Below are 14,632 nucleotides of genomic sequence, written 5' to 3'. Positions count from 1 at the left end.
GGACTTGGGACCTCTTACTGACTAGTCGACCTTGGGCAAGTTATCCAAATTTGCTGAGCCTCAGTTTCTTATTCTGTAAAATGGGGATAACAAAAGTTCCTCCTTTTTAGGGCTGTTACAAGGATTAAGTAAATCGTGTAAAGCACTGAGAGCATTGCCTGGTACATTGGAAGCACTGCATAAGTGTTAGCTCTTGTTTTTTTCAGAGTCACGTGGTCTTCATGACGTTTGTGACCAAGGGTACCTCCTAATGTTTCCAGCCCTCTTAGACCTCGGGTGCCAAGAGCTGTCACCTCTTTTTTGAAGATTCCACATTGTCTCAGCCAACTTTTCCCAGCCTAACTCAGCCATTCACTCACCACCCTGTCTTGATTTTGTCCTGTTCATATAGCATCCCTACATTTATTCATGGACCATTTGTAGCCTTTTTCACTTAAAGCAAATTTATTTACAGGTGAAGATGGATCTTATAATCATGAATGGAGAATCAACATCACTTGCCATTAAAATAAGGGGACCAGAAATAAATAGACATCCAAGTGGAAAAATAAATTTATTCAATTCCCTGTGAATACTGCTGCCTGTCCAGATCTGGGGTTAGCACGTGGCAGAGAGACGTAAAGACGTCTTAGCACAAGAAACCCCCCTGGTGCAGTCAGCGTGAAGGAGAATTGAGATGGACTAACGTTCTCACTATGCGATTGTTTCATGCTGCCCACATCCCTCCTGGCTTCCCCCCTGCACCCCTGGGAGCCCCAGATCTAAGTTTTCCATATCATAGAGGAATTCAGGGCCCTGTTAGGGCCATAAAAGACTGAACACAAGGAAAATTGGGGAAATGTGCACAGACATTCCAAAGCCATCAACTAGACCAGTGGTTCTCAGGCCTCAGCACCTACCGTCAGACGCATCTGGAGGGCTTGGTAAAGCAGGCCACTGCATCTCAGCTCCAGAGTCTCTGATCCATCACATCTGGGCTGGAGCCCTGGAAGTTGCATTTCTGGAAAGTTCTCACCTGGTGCTTCTGCTGCTAGTCTGGAGACTCCACTTTGAGAACCACTGAACTAGACTAACTGAGTCAATGTCAAGTCCATGTCTGGGCGTCCAAACCATTCCATTAAAGATATCTGTCAAATCCCTAGAGGGGAAGAGAGTGGAGGACACATCTAAAGGTCCCACTTCTCTGTGTAGAGTACTTTGATAATAAACCCCTAAGCAGGCTGAGGGTAGCCTTCTGGCAAAGATGTTGGCCATTGGAAGTTAAGCTGGTGCACACAGAAATAGTAAGGAAATCCAAAAGGATATGCATGGAGCACTGACAGCACCTGCTGCAGTGTGTATCCACCCTGCAGATGTAAAATTCCAAAAGAAAAGGATAGAGCAAGGTCACAGTACCCTTTTGAAGTCTGACAACGGTATGGGGACGAGCAAGGTGACATCTTGGATTTGTCTCAAAGGAAGACATTTTGACTCTAAACTCTTAAACTTAATACCTCTAAAACTTAATACCTGTTACTGATCTCATCCTAATTGGAAGCCTTGGTTGGCTGTCTCCTATAGCATGAGCCTTTAAGAAAAAATGATGCCACCTCTGGCACCACTGACCCAGGGTTTCTGCCAGGACAAGTCAGTTAATCTCAGTTTTTCCATCTGTAAAATGGGAAGAATAATAATACCTATTTCATGACGGTGTTATAAAGATCTAATGATATAGCGTCTATAGAATGTTAGTGCAGTGCCTGGCAAATGAGTCTTCGAGTAAGTTGGTGATGATTATTAGGACTGAAGGATGACGATGATGATGATGAACATAGACTGATAGATAACAATGTCTTTCAAAGCATGAAGTCCAAGTGGGCACTGTTGGTGAGACAGTTGCTACCAACTCTTGGACGACCCAGGACTGACCCGTGAGTGTGGGATGGCAGCAAACTCTCTCCAGAGTTAAGTTCCTAGGTTCCAAGGGTATGCCTTTGCAGTAGCTGCCCTATCTCGTCTCATGTCTTGGTATCCACAGTGCCCAGAACTTTCTGAACCATTGGTGTGTCCCATCCACCCATCCATCTACCCAACCATACATCCACCCATCCATCCATCCACCAGTCCATCTAAACATCCATCCATTCATCCATCTATCCGTCCATCCATCCTTCTCGCTCTTTCTCTCTCTCAGGTTAAAGTGCCACAACAAATGCACCAAAGAAGCCCCACCCTGTCATCTCCTGATCATCCAGCGAGGAGGTAAGTATTTAACACTTTCTGCCCTGGGGTTGGGGCGGGGGGGCTCCTGCAGGCCTTCTGAGATAGCGGTCCCATCCAGCTCACCTCTGGATACCCCTTGACCCTTGATCCTTGCCTGTCTCATTTCTTTCCCTCTGACACCCTTCCTCCCGACGTCTGTCTCTTTAATCCACCTCCCATGCCTGTTCTCCCTATTCTTTGTCCCCATTCTGGTCTCTCTGATCCTTTAGCCCTCAGATTCATCGACCCCTCCCTAAGTCTTTTTCTCTCATTCGTGTCCTCTTTCCTAATTTTTACTCTCCTCTCTTTCCCCCAATCCCATTCCTTTCCCTTCCCACTTGAAAAGAGTCCTAGCTGAGTGTTTTTCCGTTATGTGCTCTTCAGACTCGGTCATTTGGCCCTGCAGAAGTAGGCATAGGGAGGGGGCTTGCTCGGGCCTGTTGGTTTGGGCCATCTGTGTTCCATCTCCTGGGGCCCCGGGAGTGTCTGGGCCAACCTGTCTAGGCAGGGAGCCAGCTGCTACCTCTGGGAAGCCACTACCAGCCTCCTACCAGGCAAGAGCAAGACCAGTTTAATGAGAAGGAAAGGCTTTTCCCTGTCTGCTAGGGATTCAGTTGGAGGCCTCGCATTCCAGCTTTCAAAATAGTTCCCCCAGTTCTTGGCCTGTGGGGTAGTTATTCCCAGACTCCATTATCCACACTGCACTTCATCCACCGGAGGATCCTGTAGGCCTGTGCTGTTCAATACAGTAGCTACCAGCCATATCTGGCTATTTAAATTTAGATGTATTACAATGAAATAAAAATTAAAACGTAGTTACTCTGTCACACCAGCCACATTTCAGGGGCTCCATACTGGAGAGTACAGATACAGAACACATTCATCATTGCAGAAAGTTCTACTGGACGTCACTAGTGCAGACGCTTGCTCTTGCAGTGGTGGTATGTGGGCCAGCGGCAACACGGGAATCGCCCGGGAGCTTGTTAGAAATGCACAACTTCTGGCCTCACTCCAGATCGTGCATTTTAAACAGCTTCTACTGGCAACTTCTCTACGCTTTAAAGAAGCACTGCTCTAGAGGAGAAGCTGCAAACTCAGATGCCTGCCACGTACCCTAAATGAGAGCCGCTGGCCAGGCGGGGCCGTGCAAAGTGGAGAGAAAGCCAGGCGCCGTCCAGAGAGGATGGCCACTCCAGCAGTGTGGACCTGCATCGTACCGTTTCTCATGTTTCAAAGAAAAGCCCCAATAGTTTCATGTGCCGTATACTTACTTTTAAATGTTAACAACTTGTTAAGATTGTTAAAATTCTTGCTGGCGTCCTCCCTGCCACCCCCCACCTATAGGTTGGATGGAGGCCTAGTGCCAACTTTGGGGAATACAACTCGCTAATCCTCGTCCTCCGCCACCCCTCCCAGCCCTTCCGGCCTCGGGTCAGTGTAGGCTCAGGGGACTCTACCCTGGTCTTGAATGAACCCAAGGGAAACTTAAAGAAGGAGGTAGATTGCTGTCAAAAAGTGCTGGCACGTCTTCCAGAGCCAACGGGCCATCGGTTTTCGATGATCTTTGCATCGCTTTCCTCCACGAGGAGAGAAGATTGCAAGAGAAGGAAAAGTCTTCAGCTCCTTTCTCTTGCCCCTTCCCACCTCATATCCTTAATTAAGAACCATCTGTTCCTTGAACAACTGTATACACGCCGTGAGGCTATTTTAAACCTGAATTCTCACCACTCCTGAGCCCTTGTCTTGGGTCAACCTTGTCGAGGAAATCGCCTCCCACCGGACTCCCCTCCACTGTGGTCTCTGCTGGAGCCCGACTCCCGCATGGAGACCAGGACCAGCCTGCTGGGAAGCGACCCACTCTCAGACATTGACATCGGAAGAAGGGCTCCCTCCCACCCACCTTCAGGATGCCCCCTTTACTCAAAGGCGGCAGGCCCCTGTACACATGAAGCAGACGGAACTTGCCAGAGGTCCACCAGCTTCTTGTTCTACCCACCCCCCTTTGGTAGGAAGTTGAAAATATAGTTGGTTTCCATGGTGACGGGAGCCCAGGCTTAAGAGAGAAATTAAACCCCTGGGTCAGTCCAAAGCTTTAACTTTTCCACGAACACCCCCAGCCCCACAATAAAAAACAGCTAACAAGTAACATTACCAGGCATCACATTTGAATGCAAGCTTCTTGCTCTGCCCCTCCCAGTGGTCCCTGTAAATAGTAAGTAACAGGGAGAGGGGCTCAGGTGATGTGGTTTGGATCAGGACACATTTATTTAGCATCGCCTGTGTGCCCAGCTTTGTGCCTTTAGGGATGATGCAAAGGGGAAGCTGGGAAGCTGAGACTTTCCTTCAGGGATCCATGGTGACCTTGTTTAGCACAGATGTATTTTGACCTGCTACAGACTGCGCGGGCCTGAGAAATCCCACAGGTGGCCCAAGATGATCCTCACACCCAGCTTAGATGCGGGAGGGACAGATGGCCACAATGAGCTTGTTGACTGATGACAGCCCCTGAGAAATCAGGAGCCGCTTGTCTTTCAAAGGAGGTTTAATTCTGAAATGAACGCCAATGTGAAACAATTGTGGTATTGGAGAAAAAAACTCCGATAGCTTCAGTTTCATTGTAATAATTTTTCATCGTCAAAAGCCATACATCGACAACACAAACATTTTAGAAACCACAGAGAACACAGATAGTGGGAAAAGTGTCCCAGTATCATGACATAACACAGTGGCTATCATTTTTAGGGAATTCCCTTCCAGTCTTGGGGGTGGGCCTTTGAGGTGGGGTCAGAGCTCTGCTCTCCTGACGTGACAGTACAGAGCAAAAGCGGTACTTAAATTCCCACATCACTGTTTTTACCCCTACGGATCCAGCAAGGTTAGTCCGGACAGAGTCCGTTCCGTGTGACATCAACAACCCTCTACGAAAGCCACCCCGGTATTCGGACCTGCACATCAGCCAGACGCTCCCTAAAACCAACAAAATCAACAAGGTGAGACTGGAGTTCTGTTGGGAAGGGGCATGCTGGGGCTGCCGCTGCCAGACAAGGGGCAGGAGGGAGGAAGGTTCTTGAACAGGACTCGGCAGATTGATCTGGGAGCACTGCCCTTACTTCCCAGCCCACCTAGGCTCTCCTCATTCTGTGTGGTTTGTGTCTAGAAATGTCTGGGGGGCATCCAGCCATCAGTGCAGAGTGAGTGTGCCAGAAATCTACCCAATTTAGAGAGAGGGCACCTGGCAATGAGAACGAAGGAGCGTGTTGACGGGGGCACAGTAGGGATGGGAGGAGAGCCTGAGAGGGGGTCCTTCGTGGTGCAGACTCCGCCCTCTTTCCTCTGAGATGTTTCATCGTTTGCCAGGATGAGCTTCGCAGGTGGTTCTGTGCTTTCTCACGCATCTGTTGAATCCAGCCACTAAGGGACAAGAGTCTGTTTCTGAGCTCCTGCTGGAGACCGGGTGGATGGATCTGTGTGGGGACCACAGGCTCCGAGCCCTAGCTAGCCTGGTCGGCTTCAGGCTGGTCCTCAGACGGTGGTCAGCAGCGGGCTTCTCTGTGCCTCTTTCTTGCCAATGTGGCCTGGAAACTTCCAGTGTGATTTCCATGTCCTTTGTTTGGTCTGTTGGTGGAAGAGCACCAAAGCAATCCCAGGGACACTTCCAACCTCACGGAAGGAGCGAAGGTAACATAAGCCAACAGGTGATTTCTCAAGCCCTACGGTGCCTCCGTGCACTGTCTGGAAGGTGGATAAAATGCGGGTCAATCCAAGCGTGTGGGAAGTCACCAGCCTGTGTTCAGGACCCAGATGAGTGTCATGGTGGCCGTGTGACCTCTCGCCGGCAAGGCATACTCTCCCTTCTCTGCATAAGGCTGGAGAGGGCCTTTCTCCCTCCCCGATCCACTCTCCACACAGCAGCCAGAATGATTCTTTTTTTTTTTTCTTACTTTTTTTTTAACATCTTTATTGGAGTATAATTGCTTTACAATGGTGTGTTAGTTTCTGCTTTATAACAAAGTGAATCAGCTATACATATACACATATCCCCATATCTCCTCCCTCTTGCATTGCCCTCCCACCCTCCCTAATCCCCCCCCCCACAGGTGGTCACAAAGCACCGAGCTGATCTCCCTGTGCTATGCAGCTGCTTCCCACCAGCTATCTATTTGACATTTGGTAGTGTATATATGTCCATGCCACTCTCACTTCGTCCCAGCCTCCCCTTCCCCCTCCCCACGACAGAGTGATTCTTAATGAATGTAATTTGAATCACACCACCCTCTGCTTAAAAACCATCCCGTGACTTTCTGTTGCGTGGAGGAAACAAATCATACTCCTCACTGCAGCCTGCAAGGCCATGCACAATTTGGTCCCTTCCTCCATCTCCGACCTCCCTTTCCAGACCTCCCCAACAAAGCCCATATGTCCTTTCTCTCTCATGCTGTCACCCACCGTTCTTACTACTGGATCTCAGTCATTCACCATCTGTCTCCTTGTGGCATTGTCTCAGGACTTGATGATGCAGCTTGGCCCCTGAAGTCAGGCAGACCTGGCAGCCAGTCTTGGGGCCTCCACTTACTCACTCTGAGACTCCGGGCAAGTAACTGAACTTCTCGCTGAGCCTCAGCTTTCCTGTGTGTAAAATGGGCGTGTTCCAGTTACCCACTGCTGTATAAACAAACGACCTCAAACTTAGTGATGGACGCCAACAGCTCTTTAATTATGCTCATGGGGATCAGGGTCAGGGATTGGGAAAGGGGTACAGTGGGGATGGTTTGTCTCTGCTTCATGATGTCCAGCTGCGAAAAGCTCACGCAGCTGGGGACTGGAATCATCCAGAACAGGGATTGGCAGACTATGGTTTACAGGCCAAATCTAGCCCGCTGCCTGTTTTTGGGAAATAAATTATACTGGCACAAGCCACACCCATATTTTCTATGGCTGCTTTCATGCTTCAAGGGCAGAATTGAGTAGTTACAACAAAGACCGCTTGGCTCACAGAGCCTAAACCACAGGATGGTTTAGCCATTTCAAGAAAAAGTTGGCCAACCCCTGATCGAGAGGCTCCTTCACTCACATATCTGGTGCTGGGATGAGTCAAAGGCTGAGCTCAACAGAGACTCATCGGGGGCAACTACACGTGGTCTTGCCTTGTGGCTTGGGCTTCCTCACAATATGGCTGCTTCAGGGCAGTCAGGCTTCTTACATGGCACCTCAGGGCTCGAACAGCAACTGTCCTAGCAAACAAGGTGGAAGCTGCAAAGGCTTTTTATAACCTAGCAATATAAAAGCCCGTGCATTGTCTTGGCTTGTCTCTAGCCAAGGGCTGGCAGTGTCAGTTCTGCTGCACTCTACCGATGGAAGCAGTCACAAGCCTACTCAGAATTAAGGGGAGGAGGCGTGATCTCACTTGTCAATGGGAAGAATCCAAGGAATTTGTGACCGTTTTTGAAAATGTCCCCGGTAAGCAAACAGAGCACGAACCCCAGAGAGTTATTGTGGGGATGAAATGAAATAATCAACATAAAGCACTTAAGAGAGGTTCCTGGCACATGGCAAGCACACAGGAGATTCTAGTTATTTTTATCAGCTTAAATCTTGGGCTTCCAATAATAATGTCCGGCTGAGTCTGCTTTTCCTTTGTTATTTGTGAAAGATGTAGGTCTCCCCGCCGCTGGGGCTGGGGTGCTTAAGGGGCTTGAATGGTGAGGCTCCTGGGAAGTAACCGGGCACACCTATAACCATCCTGTCCTTTGTGACCTCTTGAGGGGCGAATGGCTCAGAGCCGTCTCGAGACCTTTCTCTCTGGCTTTACAGACGCAACGAGCCTCTTGGTGTCAGATGGGACAGACAGATCGGTGACTGTGACATTGTTCTGCTTGTCTGCCAGCAGGAGCATTTGATAAGAGAAATAAATTAACCTCTATTTAGAAAGTGGCTTTGACATGAAGGTGGACAGGAGCTATCAGAGAGCTGGGTTATTGTTTCCCCTCTTTCTCTTCTCACTGGCTTCACGCAGATTCTTTCTGTCAGGCGATGATGTGGTTAGTGCAATAGATTTCTGAGCCAATTTGATCTGCAGATTTCCTTTTCATTGCTCTCTGTCTCTTCTCTTGTCTAGCTCTGTCAGTCCAGGTTCATAAGAGCCCAGCTTGTTCACCCAGCAAAATGATTTGAGTGTGCATTTTGGAGTCAGAAGGTCTGGGCTTGAAACTCAGTTTCTTCATATGCTCTGTGACCAGAGCAAGATCCTTCCGCCTTTGCTTTCCCCTCTGTAAAGTGGGCATTATAATAGTAGATGGTACTGGAGTTGTGGAGAGGAGTTGATGCCGTGTGTTATATGTCAGGAGTTTAGTCCCAACACTGGATCCTCAGGCCATGGCAGAGCTTGGTGATGAAGAAGACAGACGAGGAGGAGGGGGAAGAGGAGAAAGAGGAAGAGGGAGGAGAAGCAAGAACAGGAAGAAGAAAGAAGAGGAAGGAGGAGGGTGGGGAGGATGGAGGAGAAGCAGCAGCAGCATCTGCCGCTCCTGAGGGGAACAGTCTACAGTGTTTGTGCTTCCGCACCAAGGCATCAAAGGTCCCACCTGCAGGGGTGTCCGGAGCCGAAGATCTGCCCACTGCAGGGAAGCTTTTTTTATTTTTTTTAACATCTTTATTGGAGTATAATTGCTTTACAATGGTGTGTTAGTTTCTGCTTTATAACAACGTGAATCAGTTATACATATACATATGTTCCCATATCTCTTCCCTCTTGCATCTCCCTCCCTCCCACCCTCCCTATCCCACCCCTCTAGGTGGTCACAAATCACCGAGCTGATCTCCCTGTGCCATGCGGCTGCTTCCCACTAGCTATCTATTTTACGTTTGGTAGTGTATATATGTCCATGCCTCTCTCTCGCTTCGTCCCAGCTTACCCTTCCCCCTCCCCATATCCTCAAGTCCGTTCTCCAGTAGGTCTGTGTCTTTATTCCTGTCTTACCCCTAGGTTCTTCATGACATTTTTTTTTCTTAAATTCCATATATATGTGTTAGCATACGGTATTTGTCTTTCTCTTTCTGACTTACTTCACTCTGTATGACAGACTCCAGGTCTATCCACCTCATTACAAATAGCTCAATTTCGTTTCTTTTTATGGCTGAGTAACATTCCATTGTATATATGTGCCACATCTTCTTTATCCATTCATCCGATGATGGGCACTTAGGTTGTTTCCATCTCTGGGCTATTGTAAATAGAACTGCAATGAACATTGTAGTACATGACTCTTTTTGAATAATGGTTTTCTCAGGCTATGAAGTGGCTACGTGCTGGCTCTCCTTTACAGTTGGTTGCAAGGAACAGGCTCACCTCGGCCAGCTCAGCACAGGGAGTTGTCTATGGGAAGGATGGACACGGGGCAAGAAGAGAAAGGGGAATCACAGTTGAGGAGCTAGGTCTCATGAAACTGGACATGGAGGACAGGCTTGTGCTCAGGCCAGCTGCTTGGACCCTCAGCAAGACCATGGGTCACTGTTCTGGCCCCCCATCATGACGGTGGCTCAGCTATTTGTGGGTGCCCTCTGGTCTGGTGCTGTTGACCGGTCTCCCCATCCTCTCCTCTCGTCTTTTGTCTCCATCACTGCTTCTGTGGCCGTAGACTTCCTACTCCCTGTAACCTCAGCCCGTTTGTTTTCTGGCCTGTCGTGGCTCTTCTGTTCCCGGGAACCTCATCTCTGCTCCACCTTTGCTCTGCTTTCCACTGTTCTTCCTCTTGGCCCTGCTCTGTTTATTCCACACCATAGGTCACTGACCAGCTGTCATGACACCCTGACCTATGGTCTTGAGTTGGGAGTGGGCTATGGCAGTCACAAGACAAGGATGGCTGTTTAGGAGAGTCTGTTGGGTTGGAGGGTGGGGACCACGGGAGAGAGAGTTACTATCATTGGCATGTTCAAATCAGTGCACAGCTGGGTGAAGGGGGAACCTGGGAGGTGAACATGCTTCTGTTTGATTCTCAGAGTCAGATGCGAGTTTCTTATTACTTGGTTCGACCTTCTGTTTCTGCTTCTGGGCTGGAGATGGGGACCTGGGCCACTAACCCTCTGTATGACTCCAGCAAGTCACATCCCATGTCTGTGTCTCGGCGTCCCCATCTGTAGCACAAAGGGGTGGGACTGGATGGTCTCTGAAGGATGTTTCCACATCTAAACTGCACTCAGAAAGAGAAATTATGCCATTAGTCCTGCCCTTCATGATCAGGTAGAGTTTGAGTTTCCCTCTGCTGGAAGACAACCTCCAGCTGCTGCTCCCATTGGGGCACAGGTCTGGGTCTGGCCCGAGGAAGGAATTTCCCATCCTGTTCAGCAGTTCTGCTGGGCAACGTGGGCACCACATGCAGCTTTCTCTTTGCCGATGCTGGTGATTCACATCAGCCCTGAGCCTCGGACGTGAGAAAGACTGAATTCCTGCCATAACTGTTTCCTTCATAAGAGCAGCTCCTGCTTCCCTCCCTCCCTTCATCTCTCCTTCCATCCCTCCTTCCTTTCCATTCATTGATTCATATCACATTTATTAGCCACCTCCTATGTTTTTGTTTCTGTGCTAAGTTCTGCAGATGCCAAGATGAATAAGACACTGTCTCGTACGAGGAGATAAACCTTTTCCTCCTTACCTCTCTCCTTCTCCTTCTCCCTCCCTCTCTTCATTTCTTTCTTTGTTCCTTCCTCTATCACACATTTTTCGAGGGACCACACTGTTCCTGGCATATTGCTAAGTTCTGAGAATAGGGAGCTTCTAGCCTCGAGGATGAGACAGATAAGTAAGCCGAGAAGTGACTGTGTTGAAGTATCAACGGAAGCTGGGGCCAGTACCAGGAGCGAGCTAGTACCAGGCAGCGCTAGTACCAGGAGCGAGCTAGTACCAGGCAGGGCTAGTACCAGGAGTGAGCTAGTACCAGGCAGGGCTAGTACCAGGAGGGCTGGAACCAGGAGCGAGCTAGTACCAGGCAGAGCTAGTACCAGAAGTGAGCTAGTACCAGGCAGGGCTAGTACCAGGAGGGCTGGAACCAGGAGCGAGCTAGTACCAGGCAGGGCTAGTACCAGAAGTGAGCTAGCACCAGGCAGGGCTAGTACCAGGAGTGAGCTAGTACCAGGCAGGGCTAGTACCAGGAGTGAGCTAGTACCAGGCAGCGCTAGTACCAGGAGCGAGCTAGTACCAGGCACGGCTAGTACCAGGAGGGCTGGAACCAGGCAGGGCTAGTACCAGAAGTGAGCTAGTACCAGGCAGGGCTAGTACCAGAAGTGAGCTAGCACCAGGCAGGGCTAGTACCAGGAGTGAGCTAGTACCAGGCAGGGCTAGTACCAGGAGTGAGCTAGTACCAGGCAGCGCTAGTACCAGGAGCGAGCTAGTACCAGGCACGGCTAGTACCAGGAGGGCTGGAACCAGGCAGGGCTAGTACCAGAAGTGAGCTAGTACCAGGCAGGGCTAGTACCAGAAGTGAGCTAGTACCAGGCGGGGCTAGTACCAGAAGTGAGCTAGTACCAGGCAGGGCTAGTACCAGGAGGGCTGGAACCAGGAGCGAGCTAGTACCAGGCAGCGCTAGTACCAGGAGTGAGCTAGTACCAGGCAGGGCTAGTACCAGAAGTGAGCTAGCACCAGGCAGGGCTAGTACCAGGAGGGCTGGAACCAAGAGCGAGCTAGTACCAGGCAGCGCTAGTACCAGGAGCGAGCTAGTACCAGGCAGGGCTAGTACCAGGAGGGCTGGAACCAGGAGCGAGCAATGTGCTGACCTGGTGGAGTGGGAGGTCAGGGGAACTTCTCAGAGGAGGGCCGGTCTGAGCTGGGCTTTGAGGAAAGAATAGGCATCTTCCAGGCAGACTGGACAAGGCGGGGCAGATATTCCAAGTAGAAATAACAACATGTCCCAAGCCTTGGAGATGTGAAATAGCCTGGTTTGCGTTGGGAACTGTGGACCGACCATTTGATGCAACTAAGGCAGTCATTGTAGGGATGAGAGAAGAGGAAGTGACGTAAGCCCAGGTCAAGCCTGAATGTGTACATCGTGGACCAACGTTTTCATCAAACATGCTGTGTCGTTGGAGCACAGTCTATATGCCAGTTCCTCCTAACGGGATGCTGTTTTTAGTACAAACCTTTATACTTTTTTTAACTGATATAATGACTTTTTGCAGAGCGTCTATGGAAACATCTTGAAATTTGCCAATCTGTGAGTAGAAGTTCAAAGAAGAGTGTTGATAGGATGGATAGATGCCTGACCTTCATTTCCCCTTGTCCCTCTACTGACACGAACAGTCCCTAACTTCCTTTAAAAACCTCCTGTGCCCCATTGGGCTGTATGGGGCCTTCACAGCCCAACCACATAAATCTTAGCCTGCATGTCACTGTCATATTATTCCTTATACTAACATGTCCATTGCCATTAAAATTTAGTTACCATTAGATAAATTAGGATAGAATGAGAAGGCTGGCTTCCTGATGCCTTTCTACTAAAATCAGATCAGAATTACCTCCAAGGGGGTCTTGCGTGGAAGGTGGCTGGAATGAACCAAAGCATGACCTTGCCTGGAATCAGGAGTACTTTGTCCAAGGAATGTTTGTAGGAGTTTGATCCACAAGAGCCACAGAGGATAACAACCTAGCTGTCCTGCAATGGACGGTTGATCAAATAAACTGTGGTACATCCACACCATGAAATACCACTCAGCAATAAAAAGGAACAGTCCATCGATGCATGCAATAACTTGGATGACTCTCCAGAGAACTGTTCTGAGTGGAAAAAGCCAATCCCAAAAGGTTACATACTATAGGATTCAATTTATAGAACATTCTTGAAATGACAAAATTATAGCAATGGAGAATAGGGTAGCGGTGCCAGGGATAAAAGATGGGAGGGAGGGGTGGTGAGGAGAGAGGGGGCAGTGGGTGTGGTTAGAAAAGGGCAACACGAGGGCCCCTTCTGGGGGTGGAACTGTTCTGTATCTTGACTGTATCGATTCAGTGTCCGGGTCATGATATTGTACCATAGTTCTGCAAGGTGTTATCCTTGGAAAAAACTAAGTAAGAATGCATGGGATCCCTCTATTATTTCCTGGAACTACATGCAAATCTGCAGTTATCTCAAATAAAAAGCTTAATTGCAAGAGTAAACGCCGTCATCAATATAATCGCTACCGTTTGTTGATAGCAAAGTGCCTCAGCGCAGTGCTCAGGGCGTAGGTACATACATGACCTTAGTTAAACTTCGCAACAGATCCACACACAGTGAGTGTTCTTCGCCCACATGAAGGACAGGGAGAGACTGAAGCTCCCAGAGGGGAAGTCACTGATGTGGAGGCAGTGTGACCGCGTGGGAGTGGGGTGGACTCTGGGAGGGGGACGTGCACAGCACCGGTTGAGCATGGGATGCCACTGGGCATCCAGATGGGGAATGTCCGTTCCCCACCCCACACTCCCCGCCCTCATATGCTGGTTGGTGTTTGCCACACCAGCTCTGGAGTTTGGCAGGTAAGCACACCTGTTGACTAATAACCAGATCACACAAAACCATCCTTGGGCACCTGGAGCCAAGCTGAACGGTGGGCCTCTGAGTAATGCAGGGACCAAGTGATCCATGTCCTGTGAGTGAACAGATTAAGGTTCCCCGGAGAGCTCTTATCTCTGCAGGCTTTGAGAGGCAGGAACCCCTTTTCTGGGATGCTGAGGTTTGCTAGTGTTATTCCCATTTTACAGAGGGCAAAACTGAGGAATGGCGAGGTTAAGCATTTTGTTCAGGATGCGGGGGGAAGAGGTGGCCATGGGATTTTGAATCTGCCTTTGCCTCACTCTGGTTTCTGCTTGTAAGAGTTTGCTGGGGATGCTGGGTAGCTAAGACAAATTACCACAAACTGATTAGCTAAGACAAAAGACGTTCTCTCACAGTCTGGAGTGCAGAAGTCTGAGATCGAGGTGTCGGCAGGGTTGGTTCTTTCTGGAGACTCTGAGGGAGAATCCATTCCATGCCTCTCTCCTTACTTTCGGTGGCTCCAGCAATCCTTGGCATTTCTTGGCTTCTAGAAGCATCAGTCTCCTGTCTACCCCTGTCATCAAATCGCCTTTTCCTCTGTGTGTCTTTCCTTTTCTGTTTCTTATAAGGACACTTGACATTGGATTTAATGCCCCCCACGCCCAAATCCAGGATGATCTCATTTCAAAATCCCTGACCAGCGCCATTCTGAGGGTGCACACACGGATTCTATCTTCCTCTTGACTTTAGAGCAGTTTCAAGGGCCGGAAGAGGCATTGCTGGTTCCAACTGAGATGCAAGGGAAGTTGCTGCAGGCTTGCTCTCACACTCTCTCTTGAGCTGTCAGGCTGTTGATTCTTTAATAAACACTCAGGATGCGAGGCGTTAGGATG

General features: G+C 49.3%; 1 protein-coding gene across 4 annotated transcripts in view; it reads left to right on the top strand.

The window, feature by feature from the left end:
* The window catches only part of KSR2 (kinase suppressor of ras 2), a 404,863-nt gene that overhangs the window by 312,351 nt on the left and 77,880 nt on the right, over nt 1-14,632 (top strand). For all 4 annotated transcript variants that reach the window (XM_060310061.1, XM_060310063.1, XM_060310060.1 and 1 more), the window contains 2 exons: nt 2,174-2,241; nt 5,107-5,231. In XM_060310061.1, coding sequence (XP_060166044.1) covers nt 2,174-2,241; nt 5,107-5,231 — 193 coding nt within the window. The remainder of the gene's footprint in view (nt 1-2,173; nt 2,242-5,106; nt 5,232-14,632) is intronic.

The sequence above is a fragment of the Globicephala melas genome, chromosome 13 (assembly GCF_963455315.2).
Source record: "Globicephala melas chromosome 13, mGloMel1.2, whole genome shotgun sequence".
NCBI classification, from domain to species: domain Eukaryota; kingdom Metazoa; phylum Chordata; class Mammalia; order Artiodactyla; family Delphinidae; genus Globicephala; species Globicephala melas.
The sequence above is the reverse complement of the archived record's forward strand: the minus strand, read 5'-3'. Positions and strand labels throughout refer to the sequence as shown.